The 22,965-nt window shown below is 29.0% G+C and overlaps 1 protein-coding gene and 1 pseudogene across 2 annotated transcripts; both read right to left on the bottom strand.

Annotated features, from left to right (window-relative positions):
• Positions 1-5,385: 5,385 nt before the first annotated feature.
• On the bottom strand, positions 5,386-7,813 carry LOC129304375 ((3S,6E)-nerolidol synthase 1-like). 2 transcript variants are annotated; one of them, XM_054944000.1, is made up of 7 exons: positions 7,603-7,813; positions 7,246-7,516; positions 6,801-7,173; positions 6,490-6,708; positions 6,255-6,393; positions 5,903-6,151; positions 5,386-5,786 (listed from the first exon to the last, which is right to left on the bottom strand). In XM_054944000.1, exons 1-7 carry the CDS (start codon positions 7,774-7,776, stop codon positions 5,502-5,504), a joined length of 1,710 nt encoding a protein of 569 aa, XP_054799975.1. In that variant the 5' UTR covers positions 7,777-7,813; the 3' UTR covers positions 5,386-5,501. The 2 variants fall into 2 exon arrangements, with proteins under 2 accessions (XP_054799975.1, XP_054799976.1); XM_054944001.1 differs by having other exon boundaries at positions 6,303-6,393.
• Positions 7,814-19,920: 12,107 nt separating this feature from the next.
• Positions 19,921-21,322, bottom strand: LOC129305384 ((3S,6E)-nerolidol synthase 1-like; annotated as a pseudogene).
• Between the last annotated feature and the right edge of the window lie 1,643 nt (positions 21,323-22,965).

Genomic DNA, 22,965 nt, shown 5'->3' with positions numbered 1-22,965 from the left:
AAGCAGCATCGGCGCTCCTCCTCTTAACCTCCCTTTCCGGTTGCAGCTTGCGATTTCAAGCATCGCTTCTCTGTTGACTGCTTGATATGGTCCTCCAAAATAGATCCCAGCGATGCTCTCCATTGCGGTGCTGTTGTTACTATTATCAACCTTCCGCGTTTCTTACGGTGGCGCGTCCTGGGAGACACTGGCAAGCCCTCGTTCTCCATGAGTGGCTGCGAAGAGGTGTGATTCTGTGTTTTTTTCCTTGAGGCAGGATTCTTAGGAACTGTGATTAATGTGTACCAAAAAACATTTGATTAGGATTCGTATTTTAATTCCATTTTCAACTTTAGAATTCTATGTTGGTCCCGGAAAAAAATATTTTCAGAATTCTATGATAACAAACGTAGCCTAATTATAATATAATTTTAATTGAATCTTTTATCTTCTAATAAAGTATGATTTATTTTTAAATTAACATTATCTTTTTATATTTATCTTTATTTACTAAGATGTTTCACTTTAAAATAAATATAAAATAATTTATTTATTACAGGTACTTTTGAAAAAGGTACATTAATTATATCTTGAAATACAAAAAAAAAATACCTCACATTTTTTAATGAAGAGTATATATTTCCATTCATTAAAAATATTTTTATACTCTCTCTGATCTTATTTTAAATGTTGACAATTTTTTTATGTATTAATAAGTCATTATCGAATATTTATAAGTAATTGTTCAAATATTAACAATAAGGTGTCCTTAATTAACAAAAAGTCAGGAAAATGTTTGAAAAAACAAATATCTTTTTATTTAGCATAATTTTGATAACTTATCAATACTGAAAGAACAAGTCATAAAAAATCAAACATGTTGAAATTCAAAAATTAAAATTTTTTTTATGTATTAATAAGACATGTTTGAATATTTACAAGTAATTGTTTGAATATTTACAACAACTCATCCTTGATCAATGGCAGCTCACCTAAATGCTTGAAAGCCAAAGTTATAATATTCTTTAGTAATGACATTTTTAGGCATGATTCAATGCTTCAAAATAAAAGACACTTTGATAAAAGTAATGTTTTAGTAATGATATTCCTTTAATACTATCTTTCTCATTATATTCTCTTATTTTAATATTCTTTCACAAATAGAGCATTAAATTGGCAAACCAACATTATTTACAACCTCCAAGGTTCCAATAGCTAAATAATAAATTAATTATAAAAAATTTTGAAATATAAAAAGAAAATTTCGCTGCATGAAAAAATTTGAGAATTTATTGAGGATTAAAATTTTTAACAGTTATAAAAATAATTTAAAATGGAGAATTCACCTTAAATAGTATAAATTAGAATTTAATTTCAAGCAAAGTAATAATAATAAATAAAATAAGATGATTAAATGAAAATATGTATATATGAATATATTTATACTTTTTTGACCAGATGAATATATTTATATTTGTAGCATAAAATAGTGTATATATATATATATATATATGTATTTATGTATAATAATCAATATTTTTAAATAAGGTGAGTTGGTTAAAATTTATTTATATTTAAAATTAAGGAAAGTAATATACGTCGCATGATGCATACTTATTTTCTTGTCTACATGTCTACTATAACGTTTGACTTTTATGCTGACTTTATAATAAGTTTATGTCACAATTTAGAGGCTAATTAAATTATTTGTTGGTGGTTATATAAAATAAAAAATTACTCTCACTAATTATTAAGGAGGACATAACATCCTTTTAATTAGGGGAGATTGTGATGACTTTCAAATAAGATGTAACAATATTCCTTAAATAGGCCAACAACTGTTATCTAATTATAAATTAATAAGGATTTAACTCATAACTCATCATGAGTTTAAATCTTGCAATTAATGTGAGAACTGTGGTGATGAATGATCTGTATATCATTACCTTGGTAAATATTCTTCAAAATTTAGAAACACATCCCCACTTTAGTAAACTTTTGTAACCTAATTCACCTAACTTTTTATTTTATAAAAGAAAAAAAATACTTCATTCATTAAAAAATGTAAAACATTTTTTTAGGAATTGAGTGTTAAGAAATGTATTGCTTTTTTCATATTTCAAGTTATAATTAATGTATTGTTTTCAAAAATAACCTTAATAAATAAATCATTTTGTATTTATTTTTAAGTAAAATACCTTATTAAATGTGAGTAAATATAAAATATAATATTAATCTGAATACAATTAACTAATTTATTGAAGGATATTGATCGATTTAAAATGTTTTATATATTTTAATAGAGATTAATGTTAAATGGGGTTTTCATATCACTGTTTAAAAAAAATGGGGTTTTCATATCTATTTAATAGCTAAAATATATAAAACTCTTCATCAACTTTAAGTCAAATGTATATAACTTCCGTCATATTTAAATGTTTTAACCTTTAACTTTCAAATTTCGATAATTGACCCCTTATTGTTAAAGTGACCATTAAATTTAATAAAATTGATGCCACGTCGACTATTCAAAATTATCGGCAGGTGACATGTAATTTATTGTATTTTATTAATTTATCCTGACTTAATTTACTACTGGGCAATTTTGTAATTTGACTAATAGCAATCCCTAATTCCTATCGCCTTGCATTGTGTTTTCCTGTTGCTCTCTTCGTCTCTGCAAGTCTTTCATGTCAGTGATGGGTTCTTAATCTTCTAATCATGATCTTCAATTGACAATTCATATGCGTCCTATTTCTGTCATCTTTTTTCTTAAATTCTTGCAATGGTATTATGTGAACATTTTACGCAAATATTTGAAAGTATCTGTAAGGTTGGTTTTTTTCCCCCAGTAAATAGTGAAAGAAGCGGCTAAGAAAAGAACAAAGCTTGCACGACATTTCATTGGGGCAATGCTGTGGAGAAAATGTAGCCATTTGTTTCTCTGTAGTTGGCCTTCAATTTCTACGAGTTGTCAGGACAATCAAGATTGATTTTTGACATGAGCTCTTTTTAATGCTTCTAGGGATTTGTCGGCCACAAGAAATTAATTAGTGTTTTCCTATGGAAGGCAATCACAAGTTTAAGGAAATAATTGTAGATTTGATGAAAGAAAGTGATGGACGCATGTGGATGATTTTTCAAATGGAAAAGATGATTAGAAGTCAAATGACACATACTCCCTCCGTTTATATATATATATATACATAAAACTTTATCACACAGTGAAAAAAAATTATTTAATTATAATAATTATATTTTAAAATAAAAAATAGGTTAAAATGTTCTGTATTAATATTATTTTTTATTAATATAAATTATAAAAAATAATTTAAAAATATATAATAAATACTTAGCAAACTATGTGATTTTACTTATATAAAAAAATAAAAAATAATCATTTCTCTTATAAATAAAAATGGAGTAATAACAAGTAAGAAATACTTTTCTTTGAATAGAAACACAAAATTGCCCTTACGCAAATTGAGAGAATAAATTAACTAAATACAATAAATTACATGCCATCTATCAAACAATTTTAAATAGTCGGTATGAATTTCATTAAATTTAATAGCTACTTTAACCGCTTGGAGTTGATAGTCAAAATTTTTAAAGTTGAGGGTGTGATTTTTAAAATTTTAAATGTGAGGGAGGTTGTATATCAACCTAAAGTTGGTGGGAGTTTTGTGTGTTTTGACCCTATTTAATTACATAAAAGTCACTACTATGTATCATTACGAGATTGATCACAACACTAAGAAATTCATTGAATAGAGACAATAATTCATTTTCAATGGTTCAGATTATTGATATTAATTACAGACAATGAAGTAACAGATCGTACAGTAATTGAGTTTTATTTTTGGTGAAGCGTTATCATCAAATATATATTTTTACCAACCATATGAATTTAAATTAAATAGGTAATTCAGGTGAAAAAAATTAAATAGAATTAGTACGACAATACACGTGACTTTAATGAAGGACGTGTACCACAATCAGGCTCCCTTATTGTTATGTCTCGCATGGAAAGAATTTGGAGGAGGGTCCTCACCACATATGTGGACACATTGTATATTATACTCCTTTCATTTTAAATTATAAGATATTTTTAAGAAAGATTAAGCATCCTAAAATATAAAACACTTTGATAAAAATAAAGTTTCATTAATAATACTTTTTCATTATTGCCCTTCCCATATATTCTCTCTCTTCAATATATTTTTTATCAATAGAGTATTAAATGAAGGGCATTTTTGAAAGTTTATATTTTTGAAAGTAAGGTTGTAAAGTGTATTTAATGAGTTTTATTGATATGTAAGATTTTATTTAAAAGTATCTTATAATTTAAGACAGAGGGAGTATTAAGCTAAATTTTTGAAAAGAGAGTAATAACTCTAATAAAGTAATGTTAAAGTCAAACCTAAGTTTGTCTAGTTAGCGAGCCACCCGTAACAAATCATTATGGATTGGTGAGAAGCATTTAAGTCTCACACCATAAGAACTTGGAAAGACTCTTGATTATATAAGTGGATGCACACTGAGATAGTTTTTTCTTTTTAAAAAGAAAGAGAATAATATTCTCGTGACATTTTGTCCTACATATGGATTACAGTCAATGTTATACATCAATCATGTTTTTCAAGTGGAAATTGATGAATAAAGATCTTATAAGAATATTAATATCAAGTTAAGATCTTTTCATAATTAATATTTTTAAATTTAATATTTATTTTTTCATGTTTTAATATTAATTTAAAAAAAACCTTGATTTAACGTTAATCTTCTTGAAGTACTTACATGTCATTCTCCTTTCTTTTACTGTTAAATATTTTTTTCTAATAATATTGTTTCCCATTTTTTTATTTATAATGTGAGAGTATATTTCTATTGTGTGTGTGTGTGAGACAATTCCGGAGCCCTCTTCCTTCTCTCTCAATAATATAATTCATTTACAATGTCAATATATATATATATATGAGAAACATGGTTATATATATATATATATATATATGAGAAACATGGTTATTTTTTTAGCTAGCTAAACATTTTTCTTACATAAAAATGTTCGCTATTTTTTAAAATCGTAATTTATTTTGATCTTCAACAATTTCATAATATTTTTCCACATTAAAATTTATGCAAACTTATATATTTAAATCGCTATATATGGATATGTTGGCACATGAACACAGTAAATCTTAAGAAAAAACTTATATATTTAAGCTTATATATTTAAGGTGTTTGTATCCAATTAAATCAAGATACGTGGATTTTGTACAAAATTATTTTTTTATAATAAATTTTTTATATTATAATCCACATGTCATGATTTAATTTAATATATTTAATTTAATATAAATATATCAAGTATATAAAATTAAATACATAAGTCTTACCCTGAATTTTATAGTTACATGCACATGAAGATTTTTCTTCCGTACAAAAGGAAGCGAGCTATCTAACGCACGAGAGAAATGAGAATCCAAGGCCCAAGTAATTTCGTCGGCGTGTGGGGATAATCACAGAAGAACTTGATCATAAAGCAACGACTTGACTTGCGACTCTAGCTTGGGAAGGCATTGATTGTGATCGTAACTATACATTAATGGCACCATCCTCGCCAGATTCAGAGACGCCTTCCTAAACGACGAGCCAAACGTGTCGTCCAATACGAACTCTCTGTGGAGACTCTTCCACGCTTCTGAGATCTTACCCATCACCACCTCTGTCGCCCTTTCCTCCTCCATCATCTCCTTCATCACACATTCCATGTACGATCCATCCTTTCCCTCCTGATTCTCGTCCTGCAAATTATTCATTCCTTATGAACTGACAACATATCTTTACTATGTCTATCATTCTGGTTCGAAACTTAACGAAGCGTGGAAGATATCAGACTAGTCTCTGTGAAAATGTTTACCTCAGCACTTCCCAGGTCATCCCAGAGGCGAAGAATTGTGGCAGTGGAAGAGATAATGGTTGGATTATTGTCAATCTTTTGCACAGTTTCTTGAGAGATTCGTTGACCCAACAGAAAGAAAATGTGAACCAGCACTACATGCACTCCCGAGCTTACTATCCCATTCTTCAAGTACTCTTCCGCACTAGGCATCTTCCCTGACGCAAACCATTTTGCTTCTATCAGAAATGCCTCGCACAACCTTCCCCACTGTACAGTTCGAGCAAAAAAAAATATATATATAAGTCAATGAAAAATCTTTCAAACTATAAGAACATATCTGATTGCGATACTGCTCAATCAATGTATTTACCGCCTTTCGAAGGGACGCACTGGGGTTCCATCCATGTTTTTGATATACCTTGTAGCTGATTTCATTGGTGACATCATAGACTGCCTTGAAACACATTTTCATGTAATCTGGTAGTTTTTCGGTAGCTTCAATATCCCATCTGCATGCATTATTCAAACATTGTCGATTTTTCATATTCTTTAACTTCTAGCTGAAATATTATTTGTAGGAATGATCGACAACGTTTGACTTGTACCTGGTAACAGCTTTTGTGAAAAGAGTTAATTCTTCAAGGGTTCCATAGATATCAAATATGTCATCCATTAGGTAGATGAAGGAGATTGGTTTGGTGAGCTCGACTCTTTCTTCTGAAAAGGATGGATCTGTTAAGCATGCCAATGACCAAATGTACCATTTCAGTGGTTGGTTTCTTGCATACTTCAACTCGTTAGCTAAACCGAGTTCAGTCCACCATCTGGAAGAAAAAAAGTTTAAATATAATTGATGAATATGTTGACACGAAAATTTATAAAATGGATTTTTGAAGTATTTCATATTAAAGCGTACTTGGAAATATGAATAATCTCCGTTTGGTAAGCGGATTGGAGCAAATTGAAGTTCATTTTGGCCACACCTTGTAAGGCATTGACCCATCCATTCATTCCATGGCTGCCTTGAAAGAAGTTTCTGGAAGTGAAAATCGGCAGACTTCTGTGAAAAGGTTGCTCCAAAGTTCTCCTCACAAACTCAGCTTTATCAGCGCTGAGATAAGCACTTCTTTCTTTGAGAATCTTCCCGCCAAATTGTTCGGCTTCATCAAGTATGGCTTCTCCTTCCATTCTTAACTGTGAAGCTTCATATAAATCTATCATTCCCTTGATATCTTCACCTACCTTCTGGTTAAACTTTCCCTCCTTTCCTGTAAACTTCTCAAACACCTCTGCAACCAGAAGGAAAACCGTGTTATCAGTCTTTCAATATATATCATGTGTGTTGTGTTTTCGGTTCCCACCTGCAGGTACATAGTGACCTTGCTGCCTCAGCAGGCGGAAGCGAAGAGCAACCTCATGAAGATGATCATGACCATAGCCACTTCCATAAGTTCCGGAGATCGTGTGTTGGGCTGCTAGGAATTCGTTAATTTCTTCTTGGAAGTGGTAAGCGATGTTCAGGCGATGCATAGCATCAACCATTTGAAGACCTTTCAATGAATTTTCACCCACATTCTTAAGAGCGTTCTGGCACAATTTCAGCTCTCCTTCCAGGTTATGGCAGAGGTGATCCTGCCATGGAAGAATGAAAGTTAAAAACTCAAGGCTATAAAGAAACAGTGCATATAACACGGTAAGGATATAAGGAAATGACTTACAGAGTTTGTGAAAGGGGTGGAAGGGCTTTTGTCAGAAATGATCCATTTGTTAGCAGTAGGCAGAGAATGGAGTCTGAAAGAGGAGGATCTGTGAGCAGAAAGCTCAGCTTTTGTGGAAGGAAAATGGGGATTGCTGGAGAGAACGATGGATGATTTCATATTGATCAGTGCCATGAAATGAAAAATATTTAACTTCTCAGAGAGGGATGAATATCTTCTTTTCTGCGATGCCTGAGGGAGGAAAATTTTTCAGCGATACTTATAGGAGTCTTCCACCCACCAGGCCACGACACGTGACTGAATATTGAATATCTATAATTGTATGGGAGAATGATATAGATATTCTAAAAACATCAGTTAATTTAAGATTTAACTTAGATCTCAAATATTAAATTTTAAAATTTTATAACTAATCTCTCAATTTTGCAACTCCATTGTAATGACTTTGCAACTTATATTCTAAATTTTAATAAAAAAATAATTTGTTTATTCTTCAACCATCTTAAAATTTAGAAAATAAATTGCAAATTCATCACAATGTAGCTGTAAAATAAAAAGATTGAGTTATAAATTTATTGAGCTTGACACTTTAAACCTAACTTAAATTAATTAATTATTTTGGAATCTCTTTGTCATTTTTCCTAATTGTATTTCCAAATCTTTCTCTTGCTCTTGATATTGAATAAATTCGCTCTGTCTGGGTCCTTAAATGTTATTCCCCCTTGCACACCATGAAGTTTGAGCTAAATTATGTTATTTATGATTTAGGAATAGTATGAAATTAGATTTATTTCCTCGTGCCCTGCACACGGGGATAGGAAATTTTAATATTTACAGATAAAAATAAAATATATAAATTAAGGTTCAAAAATATCCAAAAAAAAATTTAGAAACATCTAATATTCTTAAGTCAATAATAGTGCATTGACATCCATTAATTTTATACAAGAAATCAACATTTCTCAACCAGTTAAAATAAACCCATTTTGACTGTTAACTTAAGGATAGAACTTAATATATTGAAAATGGTTGGTTCCTTTTATAAAAGTATGAGTACCCATTAACATAATTGATATAAAAAATAATTATTTAAAATTAACAATATTACAGATTAGATGATTGAAAAGTTTTTTAATAAAATTAAAAGATCAAACAGAAATATTATATAAAATAAGAGAACCAAAAGTGCAATGCTTTAACCCTATATTTTATTTCCTGATGTTCTTATTGGCTATGGGTAACAAGTTTGCTAATATTGTAGGTAATATAATAATTCAAATGGCTAAAGGACAGAGCAAGAGTAATTAGAAGTAAATTGTAAGTAGAATCCGTTAATAGTATAATTTAATGAAAACATCATTCAACACTGTAGCTATTTATTTTATTCGAAGGTCGAAAAATCTAAAATTTTGCTGTAAGATTAAGGACCAGACTATATATTAAAAATAAGTTTTGTTGGTTAATTATCAAAATACCATATATTAATTTAAGCCTTATCCATCCACATTGGTGCCCGGTTTATTGTCAGCTGCTGGAGCCCATCGTTAGTGGTGCTCGGCGACATAAGTTGCCGCTTGCTGGAGCTCTACCGACGGCCATAAAAATTTGGAAAAAAATAGCAACTAACAACTTCTTTATACAATTTATATTAATTAAGGATAAATTATTATTAAAATTCAAATAAATTTTTATTGATAAACAAACTCCAATAAATTTTTGCTAATTTAGAATAAGTTAGTGTTAAAATTTAAATAAATATTAGTTAATAAAAGACTAACCCGAATTAATAAATATCTATTCCAATTTTGACATCAATTAGTTAATGTCATTAACTGATATAAATCTCATACAGAGATCCCTTAATTGTTATTTTTAAAAAAAAATTTTGTTAAATGATTAAGAGGAGATTTGAACTCATGAGTTTTTGGTTCATTAAAAAAATTTATAACCATTAAACCCCCACTATTTTTTAATTATATAATGCAAAATATTTTCTTGTCGAGTACAAAACTATCCTAAATAATTTCAGTAATGCATTAGTTGATGTTTTGTTCAATGGAGGAGTTCAATGTATTTATTATTTAATGAACTCCTCGAAATGGCACCAAACATTTATGCATCGAACACATTTTCTTAGACATGGGATTAACAAAAATTGTTTTGAAAATTTTGGGACTTACGAATAATTTGTCAGTCATATTTTTTGAAAAAGTTATATATAAGTCTCACATAAAAAAATTTCTAATCAAAAGGTCTAATAAACTCAGGTCCTGGTATTGGCACTGGTGGGAGATATACATGATTTTAGATTTAAAAGTAAACAGTATTGACCCTCGTTAAATTGGAGTACACTGAAATACTTGGATGTTAATGTCAAAAGCCTTCATGGTTATGTCCTGTCCCATCCTCCATATAGCAGTCACCCTAGAGTGAGTGTTTTATTTGCCCTTGAAACGTGCAAAATAATGCAATGGCAAGGCGACAAAAACTCAACTGTTTTTTATCCGTCTCTTAACAACCAATTTTTGTCCCAGAAAAGGAAAAATTACATTTAAATTTCAGAAAAAGAATTTATTATCAAAATATTTCATAAAATTCATAAAATACTCTCACGTTTTAAATCTTGAACATTCACAACTTAATTAAGAGTATTAATAATTGGATAACAGTTATTTATAACTTGCTATTGCAAGTTATTATTTTCTAACAAGTTGTAAATAACTGTTGTTTAATTATCAATGTTCTTAATCAAGTTGTAAATATACAGAATTTTAAACTTGAGAGTATTTAAGAATAACATTTTTAAAATTAATAATTTTAAAATAATTTAATAATTTAAAAAATATTATACCATGTATAGTTTCAAGTTATGAAATCGTTAAACAATTATTTCATTATCAATATTATAAAAATATTTTTTAATATAAGTTACCAGATAATTATTTATTAATGAATCTCCTATATGTTTTGCATTCGATTTTTCAAAAATTTCATATAAAAAAGTTTCTTTTTTTTTTAACTATTGCTGTGACAATTGATAATATCATTTTTAACTTCAAAAAAATAATTTTTTTAAAACTCAAACATTTTTAAAGTTGAACTAAGGGGTGTAAAATATTGAAACATATGAACTCTTATAATTTTTCTAAGTTGAGGGGGTGTATTTTGCCCTGTCAAGTCTATGTAACACCGCCTATACCTCCCACTGTACTCCTTTAAAAATATTATTTAAATTTTAAAAAATATAATTATTAATTTCTATATTTTTATTAGATTTTGCTTATAATCTCTACATTTTTTTAATGTTTTTAATTTTTATAATTTTAACAAAATTGAGTGATATTTATGATTCAATTCTTTATAATTTTAATGTTTTTAGTGTTTTCAGGGATTGAAAATACTAAAAAAAACTATATAGATTAAGAGTAAAATTTAATAAAACTAACCGGATTAATGATTATTTTTTCATTTAAATTTCTGTTAGAATTACATCCTTTTTAATTAAAATGTCCTTTTTTCTAGTATCATTTTTTTAGGTATATTTTGATCATCTACGCTTTCATCTTATCCTACCAAGAATCATTAAATAAAAAAAATTCATTTTTTTCCTAAACATTCTAAACCAGATTTTATGTTGCATGTTTTTCTCATTGTGGAAAATATGTTGATCAAATATATTCTGGTTCAACAACTCCGTGGTCATGGTTCCGTCGTAAAAAGCATTGTCAATGGAATAATCAGGTAACTTTGGTACATTGAAATTTCACTAAGAAAAAATAAAATTAAAATTAGAATCATACTTTCATTGATTTGATATGCACAAATTTAAATTTTTTATGATTTTCAATTTCATCAAAATACCCCTAATTCAATTCCATTCATATCATGATGGAATTGGGACAATTCCATGAAATTGCCATTCACTACCACAGAATAAACTAAATATGATATCATATATTTGACAATTATAAGATAAAAATAATAAATAAAAAAGCGCTAAATGCTTAACGTTTGTTTTGAAACAACTATCAAGTATTTACATATGTACTTGACGATTATATTATAATAACTGTCAAATATATCTTTTATCTTAGATTATGTTTTTTATAAATATATTTGATGCTTGTTTGCATATCACCATCAAGTATATTTTTCAAATACTTGACGATTATATATAAACAAGCATCAAATATATAATTTAAAAAAATTGATAAAAATTAATTACTTGAAGATGCTTGTTTTGAAAAAATCATCAAGTATGTCTGGCTAATATTTGATAGTTTTTTGGTAATAAGCTTCAAGTAAGTAATACTTGACCGTTATTACTAAATAACTATCAAGTATTGCCTTTTAAATTTTCACTCTAGAACTTTTCATTTTCACATTTTTGCAACTTGAATGGTTTCAAAAACACTCTCAAATTGCCCGAAAATCATTTTCTATCACAAGAGCTACCTAAAAACACAATTGATACTTGATTCATCTTTGGTTTTGCTTGTGGGTTCCAATTTCTAGGGTTCGTGCATGGTTCGTTCATGCAATACTTCATTTCATATTTCGTTCACCATCCGTTGCATATGTAAATTTTTCTTTCATCTTCCTAATTCATTTATGGGTTTAGTGTTTATGGTAAATCTGATATGAAATTCCACTACTTGTTTTTCAACAGTGCAAAACGTGGTCTTCTCTCCTCCTCCTCTCTTTTTCTTCTTCATCCTCGTGTTCTATCTCTCTCCAGTAAGTTAGCCTATCTTTCTTCCCTGTGGTATTGTTGTCAATTGATTGGAATTAGTGATTGGAATATGAAGTTTTTGTTCATTAGAGCTATTTTTATGATTGGATGTGTAGCTTTTGGTTTTAGGTTCTTTGTTAATTATGAAATTAAATTTAGGATTATATGGAAAATATTTTACTATTGGACATTATATAATTTTGTTGAAAATTTGATTTCCTTATTTGTGGTGATGGTGATAATTTTGTTATTGGATAACTTGATTAGGTATGATTAAGTTATATTAAATTTTTAGGATGAAATTTTTGTATCAATTGTTGCTGTATAATTTGATTGGGTATAATTATTATATAAGAACTTGCATGATAAAATTTTTTAATAAAGAGAGAGTTCAAAACCCGGGGAACTCTCTTTTTTGAGCCATTATGATGATGAATTTTTTAGGATGAAATTTTTATATTAATTGTTGTTGGGTAACTTGATTGAGTGTAATTGTGAGAACTTGTATGATGAAATTTTTTAATAAAGAGAGGGCATAAAGCCTAAGAAAATATCTTTTTTAAGCCGTTATGCTGTTAAAATTATTTCAATGGCTAGCATTAAAACATAGTTATTAGTTTTAAACAAAATTAAAGAGGAAATGTATAAACATATGTTTAGTGACTTATTGACTTATTGATCCTCTATATCTAATTCTCCTACTATTTAGGAGTAATCAAAGTCACTAATCATATTTTTCTCTTAATCTTTATAGGAATTATGGATAAAAAACGGATGTCTACTAATCGTTTATCTATGAAATGTTGAGATGAGGTGGCAAACTTTATTAAGTTTGTAGTTAAGCATGCAAAGGACCTTGCTAGAATTGTTTTCCCGTGTTTAAAGTAGGGCCTTGTGAAGCAGGTTAGTCCAGATACTTATGAAAAACATTTAGTGATTAATGGGATGGATCAAAGTTATAAGTGTTAGACAGTGCATGGCAAGACAAGGGATGATATTAGTTGTAGCTAGAAGTATAGTGTTGTGCATCATCTCCTGATGATTTTGATGTATATATATACTTGAGGAAGATTATCTCAAATAGATGGCCAAAGTGATTAAAGAGGACCTCAAGGATTGTCTGAAAATGTTTGAAAAGTTGAAAAGTGATGCGAAGACACTGTTGTACGCTGGTTGTAATGCATCAAAGTTGTCAGCAGTGTTAAAATTGTACAACATGAAGGCAAAACATGGATAGAGTAATGCAAGCTTCACCAAGTTACTTAGGTATTTGAAAATAGAATTACTTCATAAGGAAAACAAGCTTCCTTGCTGAACATATAACACAAAACAAGTGCTGCGATCAATTGGTATGAGTTATGAAAAGATACACTCATGCCCTAATGATTACCTTTTATTTCATGATGAATATGCATCGTGAACTAAGTGTTCTGAAGTGTAATGCCTCACGCTACAAGCATAATAGATTGAGTCCAGCAAAGACACTATGATATTTTTCAATCGTGCCTATATTTAGGCTCATGTATAATAGTGTAGAAGTTGCAAAAAAGCTTAACATAGAATGCAGATGAAATGATTGAAGACAGCATGCTTCGTCATTCTGTTGATTCTCCACAATGGAAAAAGATTGATTATGAATACATTGAATTTAAGGAAGAGAGTATAACTTATGCCTTACTTTGTCTACTAATGGGATGAATCCTCATGGCAGGGGTGAAGGCAAAAAATTTTGTTAGAGGGGGCCAAAATAACAAAATATATATGATAATTAAAATAAAATTAAATCTATATATATCACTAACATAACATAAATATTTCAACCTATATCTTCACTTTTTTAAGTTTTGCTCATTAATTTTTCATGGCATAAAAATAATTAATTATCACATTTATGATAAAAAAATTTAAAATTTCCTTATCAATGTAAACTATCATTAAATTGGCAAAGATTTTATCTTCCCTATAAGCATTGAATAATTTAAATATATCATTTAGATCTAAAGTTCTGTTCAATATAAAAAACTCTATCACTTACTTACTTTCTATTGTTCATAAACTTGAGAAACTTTTACAAATATTCAACTTAACAACACGAACTATGTGAAATAGATGGATATTATTGTTGTTAACAAATGAATACCTTCATGTTATATATGGATATTCTGTTGTTCATAAAATTGAGAAACTTTTTTAAGTATTCAGCTTAATCACACAAACCATGTGAAATATATGGATATTGTGTTGTTAATAAATGGATTTTGTCATATTATATACAAACTTTTTATTGTTCATAAACTTGAGAAACATTTTAAGCCTAGTCAATTGATAAAATGGATATGGATGGACTTTTAATTGAGAATATATAAATATTATGTTGTGTATAGTGGATACTGTGTTGTACATTTGCTTAACTTATATATTTTGTTAAGCCTAATCTACTAATCAAGTGGACACGCATGGACTTTAAGTTGAGAATATATGAACATTGTGTTGTGCATAGTGGATATTGTATTGTACATTGTCTATGTAACTTGTACATTTTGTTAAGTCTATCCTACTAATGAACTAGACATGCATGGATTTTCAGTTAAGAATATATGAACATTGTTGTGCAAAGTGGATATTGTGTTGTACATTATCTGCCTAACTTGTATATTTTGTTAAACCTAGCTAACTGATAAACTGGACATGCATGGACTTTCAGTTGAGAATATATGAACATTGTGTTGTGCATAGTGGATATTGTGTTGTACATTGTCATCCTAACTTGTACATTTTTTTAAGCATAATCTACTAGTAAACTAGACAAGCATGGACTTTTGGTTGAGAATATATGAACATTGTATTATGCATTGTAGATATTATGTTGTACATTGTACGTAACTTGTACATTTTCTTAAGCCTAGGCTACTAGTAAACTAGACATATGTGGACTTTCAGTTGATAATATATAAACATTGTATTTGTGCATAGTGGATATTATGCTTTACATTATTTGCATAACTTATACATTTTGTTAAGCCTAACCTATTGATAAACTGAACACACATGGACTTTCAGTTGAGAATATATGAACATTATGTTATGCATAATGGATATTGTGTCAAACATTGTCTCCTTAACTTGTACATTTTGTTAAGGCTAGCCTACTGATAAACTGAACACGCATGAACTTTCAGTTGAGAATATATGAACATTGTATTGTGCATTGTGGATATTGTGTTGTTCATTATTTGCCTAATTTTTACATTTCGTTAAGCCTAACCTACTAATAAACTGGACACGTATGGACTTTCAGTTGAGAATATATTAACATTGTATTGTGTATAGTAGATATTATGTTATATATTCTTGCCCAGGTTGTGTTTTGGACACAGTTTAGTACCTAGAAAAGCTAATTTAAAAATGGCAAATGTGTTTTCTACACTACCCATGAATAATGATTATCCAGTAATCACCTAGCGGCTAATCAAATTGTTTGGTCAAAATAAAATTTTAGTATTTTTCACAAGAAATATTAAATTGGTTGATATTTATTTGTAATTTAAAGAAAGGCAATAATAGTTAATTCGATAATCACCCAGTAGCTAGTCAAATGGTTTGATCAAAATGGAATTTTAGTACTACTTTACATGAAAAAGATAAAATTTGCTTGTTAGTATTTATTTATAATTTAAAGAACTTATTAATTTTTCAACAAGGTATTTCTTCTATCCCAAATTATAAGACAATGTTAGAGAAATTTTTTTATTTCAAAATATGAGACAATTTGAAAAAATGAAAGTTTCATTAATAATATTTTTTTAACATTAATCTTCAAATGGAGAGAGAATTAAAATGATATTATAACATAATGATTAACTATATAGGGTCATTTTTAAAAGTTTATAGTCTTATTTTGAAAAATTAAGCTGATGAAGTATCATTGTTGTGTTTTATTAGTATACATAGTTTTATCTCAAATTGTCTTACAATTTGAAATAGAAGAAATACTAAATAATTTATAATTTTTTTAGGCCCTTTTATGTCTTTTTATGGTCAACTTAATAGTAAAAATTAACTTTTATTAATAATATGGATAATATTATACTGTTTTTAATTATTGAAGGAGAACACCGCACTAAAAAATCTTATGGCTGGTTGGACATGCAGTTTAATGGGATAACATATCCTTTAACCTTATTTTTTTTAAATTATTGAATGAGGATGCAGCTCACACTCTACAAAAGTTTAAGTTCTAATCTTGCTATCACGGAACAGTTGCATTGTAGAATGATTTAGAAATATTTTTATAAGTGCTTTTTCTTTTTTTTTCTTTTTGCTAATTTTTATCGAAACGTCAAAATCAAATACGTGACATTATTTGAACAAATTTAATTGGGCCACAATAATTCATGTGGATTCCAATGATCCATCATTGTCGGCTCACCTTCAGTGATGCAGCCTTATACTGCTCACATGAACAATACACATCTCCTGTAGGGATCCACGTTGAAAACATTAAAGTTGTAACCAACCTTTTTCTTTTGTTTTTGGGTGGGGGATAGTCAAATTATTATTAAAGATATTATATATTAATATGGTCTGGACCCAAAGAAAAGAAGGAGATATTTTAAATAAAGATGGTTATATGGACCGTGTTGCATATACTCACATATTGGATATAGAATATTAGAATCCGACGCAAAATGCATGCCGTATTTGTAGAAGCAGCCCACCATTTTTTTTTTTTTCGGTGGAAATCAATGTTGATGGTTCGTACTTCAAAAGAGTGGCGTTGCTCCACACTTCTTTTTCACAGAGGCAATAATTCAAACACATCAAAACTTATTTGAATTTAACTTAATTCATGTTGGGTTTATTTAAATTAGACGTAAAGTATCATAGTCTATTAAAAAAACTTATATAATCAAGTTTAGTCTTAATTTTTTTTGGCCAAGTTCTAGCTAACCTATTGAGCTTGACTAAAATTACCAATTTTATATATATATATATATAGTTAGAAATTTCAATAATTAGGCTTAAACAGGTTGGGTTTAAAATATCATATTCTTTTAAAAAAGTTCACATAGTCAAACTTGATATTAACTTTTTTCGAATGAGTTAAGGTTAACTTGTTGGACTTGACTTGAATTACTGACTCTACTTCTCCATAACATAAAGTTCTTTTAATTGAATCTTGCAAGTTAACAAAAATATTGTTATTTAATTAAAAGTACATAAAATCACAATAAGAGTATACATTTAATCCTTAACTTTACACAATGTTTTATTTTAGTCCTTTAATTTTATAGAATGTCTTTTTTGTTTTTTAACTATAATACTAGTAGTTTAATTCCAATAAATTTTAAAATTAAACTTTTAAATATTGATAAAATATTTTCAGATGTTGACATATTAAGTTTAATTTTTTTAAAATAATAATAATTAATAAAAAATAATAATTTAAAAATAATGATATTAAGATTAAAGAACTAAAAAGATACTTTACAAAATTAAAAAAACCATATTGAAACTTTAAATAAAATTAGATAACTAAAATTATATTTTTACCTTTTTAATTTTATCTCTGATAATATTATAATTAATATTATTGTGTTCGGTAAAATATAACATTAATATATCTCCTCTTTTCAAGACAAAAGGGATAAAATATTTAATTATTTAAAAATATCATGACATCATTTATACTTGAGAATAAAATAAACTCATAAAAAACCCTATAAAATAAACTTATTCATGATTTTGCTGGTTGTATATCTTGCGACTCGCCACGAATGGCAAAGGTCCTAGCATTTTGATGTGACAAATCTAGCGTGCCTCCCTTTATTATTGAAAGTTTGATGCTTGAGCTGGTCCATCATGGTAATCGATTGGTTCTTTTGATACACAATATTGGCTGTTGGCTGGTTGCCTGGTTCCTTGGTTCTTGATCAATTCACTAAACCTCCGATTTTTAGATTGCACCCAAACGAGACGTTAGGCTAGTTTTCAGTGACACTGGTTGAACCAGTCCATATGGTTCAGTTTTTAAAATCTTGGTGGAAAATAATTGCAAAGTTCTTTTCAATGAAATGCTACAAACAGTTGGCAAGGTTGTGCATGGTCATGTGTTAGTTTGTTACATAGTGCGTTGAATTTATACAAGTCGTTGAATTTATACAAACTTGAGAGTGGATTGCAGTATCCGGTCCAAGAGGGATGTGTCCTTTGGATTGGGTGCCCTCACCTCCAATGTTGCAACTATCAATGCCATGTGATCATTGACGGTTACGTGTCTGCTTTAGCGGACCACGGACACAGATTGTTCTGTGTTTCTTATGGGTATCTTTGTGTTATTTTATAATGTGTGTTTGTTAGTTTGTTTTAATTATAAATCATACAATAACTAAATTCATTTTCAACAAAGACTTTAAGTATTAGTAGATATTATTTTACTTTTATATAATACCCCATTCAATTTTATTACAAGTTATTTATAATATGTTTTACTAGAACAAAAAAAGTTTTAAACTTATTAGCCCTTTTTAAATATTTAATAAGTTTTTAACTTTATTTTTATTAAACATATACACTTTAATAACATTTTTTCACACTAAAATTTAATAAAAAGTAAAAAAAAGAAACTTATCATCAAAATTAATAAAGTAAATTTTATATATATATATATATATATTTTTCTGTCTTATAAATAGTATCGAAAACAGTACTCTTTTGTTTCAAATTATAAGATGTTTTTAAGTAAAATCATACATATCAATAAAACTTATTTAAATACATTTTGCAACTTTATTTTTCATAATGAAAGTATATATTTTTACAAGTACTCTTCATTTAATATTTTATTTATGAAAAAAATATTAAAGAAAGATAATATATAAAAATAGTAATATTAAAAACGTATTATTAATAAAATTTTATTTTTATTAAAGTATTTTATATTTTGAGTGTAAAATTTTCCTAAAATTATTTTATAATTTGGGACAAGAGTAGTATTTTATATCTTGTATCTTTGAGCATTCCCATAAGCATTACTCTTTGGAACTAATTATCCACCATGCGTTTGTAGTATCCTCATTTATGTTTGGATGGAATTGGATTTTTTTTAATCTATAAAGGAGAGCAGAGGAGAGATCGGTGCAAATTTAAACTGTTAAATTGAATTTAAAAATTAAGATTTGATAATTTTTAAACTGTAAATTTAATTTAAGTGGTTTAGTTTTTCTGTGGAGAAGTAGTAGAGGGGAGAAAAAAAGAACGGAAAGAAAGGATCTGTTTAAAAACTTGTTCTGAGAATAGTTTTTTATTCTTTAAAATAAGAGAATAAAAAAATTTATTTGATAACATGTTTTTAAAAAGTGTTTTGAAGAATAAAAAAATAAAAAATTATTTTGTAAAGTAAAAAAATGAAAATAATTTTTAAGTGTTCTATAATTATTGTTTTAAAAAATAAGAAAATAATAAAAAATTTATTTTTTTTTATTTTTAAAATATATTTTATAAAATATTAATTTTTAAAATAATAAAATAAAAACAGTTTGAAACAGTAACAAATTCACCCCTTATTCGGATAGTAATGATCAGTTTCACAAAGCAACTTGATCATAAAGCAACGACTTGACTTGCGCCACTGTTTTGGGAAGGCATTGATTGTGATCATAGCTGTACATTAATGGCACCATCCTCGCAAGATTCAGAGACGCCTTCGTAAACGACGAACCAAACGTGTCGTCCAATACGAACTCTCTGTTGAGACCCTTCCACGCTTCTGAGATCTTACCTATCACCACCTCTTTCGCCCTTTCCTCCTCCTTCATCTCCTTCATCACATATTCCATGTACGATCCATCCTTTCCCTCCTGATTCTCGTCCTGCAAATTTTTCATTCCTCTATGAACTGACAACATATTTTTAATTTGTCTATCATTCTGGTTCGAAACTGAACGAAGCGTGGAAGATATCAGACTAGTCTCTCTGAAAATGTTTACCTCGGCGCTTCCCAGGTCATCCCAGAGACGAAGAATTGTGGCTGTGGAAGAGATAATGGCTGGATTGTCGTCAATCTTTTGCACAGTTTGGTGAGAGATGCGTTGACCCAACAGAAAGAAAATGTGAACCAGCACTATATGCACTCCCGAGCTTACTATCCCATTCTTCAAGTACTCTTCTGCACTCGGCATCATCCCTGACGCAAACCATTCTGCTTCTGTCAGAAATGCCTCGCACAGCCATACCCACTACGTGCAGTAAAAGTGAAAAACAATAGTCAATGAACAATCTTCCAAACTCTAAGAACACATCTGATTGAATTATTGTTCAATCAATATATTTACCGCCTTCCATCCGTGTTTTAGATACACCCTGTAGCTGATTTCATTGGTGACATCATAGAGTGCCCTGAAACATATCTTCATGTAATCTGGTAGTTTTTCGGTAGCTTCAATATCCCACCTGCAGTATTCAAACATTGTCGGTCATATTCTTTAACTTCTAGCTGAAATAATATTTGTAGGAATAATCGACAACGTTTGACGTGTACCTGGTAACAGCTTTTGTGAAAATAGTTAATTCTTCAAGGGTCCCATAGATGTCAAAAATGTCATCTATTAGGTAGATGAACGAGATTGGTTTCGTGAGCACAACCCTTCACAACCCTTTCTTCTGAAAAGGATGGATCTGTCAAGCATGCCAGGGACCAGATATACCATTTCAGTGGTTGGTTTCTCGCATACTTCATCTCGTTAGCTAAACCAAGTTCAGCCCACCATCTGAGGGGGGAAATAATTAAAGGCTGAATATACTGACACAAACAACTTTTTGAACCATTATCATGTCAAAAAATATGCATTATGCTTACTTAGAAACATGAAAAATCTCTGTTTGGTATTCAGAAAAAGATGCCACATTTATAGGAATCATCGAGAGCAAAACTTCATCAGCATTACAGAATGTAAATGGAATGAATGAAAAGAAAAGAGAAGTGGTCATATTTCAGTACTTGCATGTTAGGAAATAAAATTAGTTTATACCGCAGGCATAGTTTAATTGGTTTGGGAATTGTGCTAACTTCTTAAGTTATCGAGCTTTAAGGAATATGGCAATATTAATGATGGATTCTTCACTTAAAAAGGTCCCTTCTCAACGCGATCCAAATTAGTTTTGGTCCACGTTTAAGTCCCATCAACTTAACATAAAAAAGGCCTAGAATATTGAGTGCTCAATACCAAAAAAAGCGAAATTTGTTTCATGGATAAATTTATGTTTGATTTGGGATGGAAAGAAAAATGAGTTGATAGGAAGGGGGAAAAAGTAAATGACCAAAATACATTTTGTGCCAAAAAAAAACTTTTTGTATCAGTAACAATAACATATAATTATTGATATTTATTTTTGTAATTAAAATTAAAAAATACCCTTTTTTAATCAAAAGTGGGGGGAGACAAGGACAGGAGGGGGGCACCCACTCCCTTGGGTCTCTCTTTCTACTGTGTAAAGCACTTTTTCTTGTGTGGACAACGGAGCTAAAAGCCCAGAGAAAAAGCACTTGTTTTTGTGGGTAATGTAAATCACATTTTTGTGTCTTTAGATTATTATTTTTGAAAATTTATTTTTAGTGCATCGTTCACTGATTCAATTTTTTCCTTTGTGTATAGGTATCCTCGAATTTATCCTGAACAAGACATTGACACCTTGTCCATTCACGAGTTTGAAACCTCATATTTATTTAAAGATATTAAAGCATTTATACTTGGCCCAACAGCATAATTCAAGTTTTTTTTTTTTGGGTAACAAATGATTAAAGTCATTTTATGTATATTTAGTATTTAGTAGTAAATGAGTAGTAATTAATAAATACAGATATTCCAGGGATGCCTATGACATGGATATTTCGTGTTGCCGAATAAATATAGACATCGAGAAGCTTCACAAGTAGTGTGAGGTTTATAAGTGTGAAAGGGCTTTCTCACCTAATAAGCTTATTTTTTGCATAGATTCTCCCTTTGGGCTTGTGTCATTATCATGAGTCCCACATCGGGAAGCCTTATAAATAGTGTGAGCTTTATAAGTGTGAGAGGTTTTCTGACCTAATAGGTTAATATTTTAGGACGGACTCTCCCTTTGAACTTGTACTTATTGCACATCAATGTATAACAATTAGTGTTTGCTTGACAGTGACAATCCTATAAGTCCACTACTAAAAAATATCTGTGGCTCTAGTTCATGGCGGACCTATGAGGTGTTGGGTGATTAAAGTGTAAGTTTAGAAGTTGGAAATTGTTTTTATGGTGATTAATAGTAATACTTATCACTGTTAATTGTAGACTAATCTCGTGGTACACTTTTTAAGCTCAACTCTAGCTCAGAAGCAAGTTATATAAGGGGTAACCTTTGATTTCTTAAAGGTTTGAGGTAAATATAGGAACTTAAGTTGTGTAATTGCTCATTCGATTAATTATATGTGTTTGTAAACTTGATGAATGTATTTTTATAGTTTAATGAACTTGATCTATCATTTTAGAATGTCAAATGCAAGTGTGCCTTTTTTGTATAAATGAGAAAAGATCAATCATGAAAGTTTTAGTTATTTATTAGCAATGAGGCTTTTGAATAATATGATAGTGAATGAGAAT

This window comes from Prosopis cineraria, unplaced genomic scaffold, assembly GCF_029017545.1.
Source record: "Prosopis cineraria cultivar Desert tree isolate PC_DT_omini unplaced genomic scaffold, ASM2901754v1 PC3, whole genome shotgun sequence".
Taxonomy (NCBI): Eukaryota; Viridiplantae; Streptophyta; class Magnoliopsida; order Fabales; family Fabaceae; genus Prosopis; species Prosopis cineraria.
The sequence above is the reverse complement of the archived record's forward strand: the minus strand, read 5'-3'. Positions and strand labels throughout refer to the sequence as shown.

Coding starts and splice junctions, on each gene's coding strand:
- LOC129304375 (XM_054944000.1), bottom strand. CDS start 7,776: ATGGCACTGATCAATATGAAATCATCCATCGTTCTCTCCAGCAATCCC. Junction 6,152..6,254: donor GTGCGTCCCTTCGAAAGGCG/GTAAATACATTG, acceptor CGAACTGTACAG/TGGGGAAGGTTGTGCGAGGC. Junction 5,787..5,902: donor ATGACCTGGGAAGTGCTGAG/GTAAACATTTTC, acceptor AATAATTTGCAG/GACGAGAATCAGGAGGGAAA.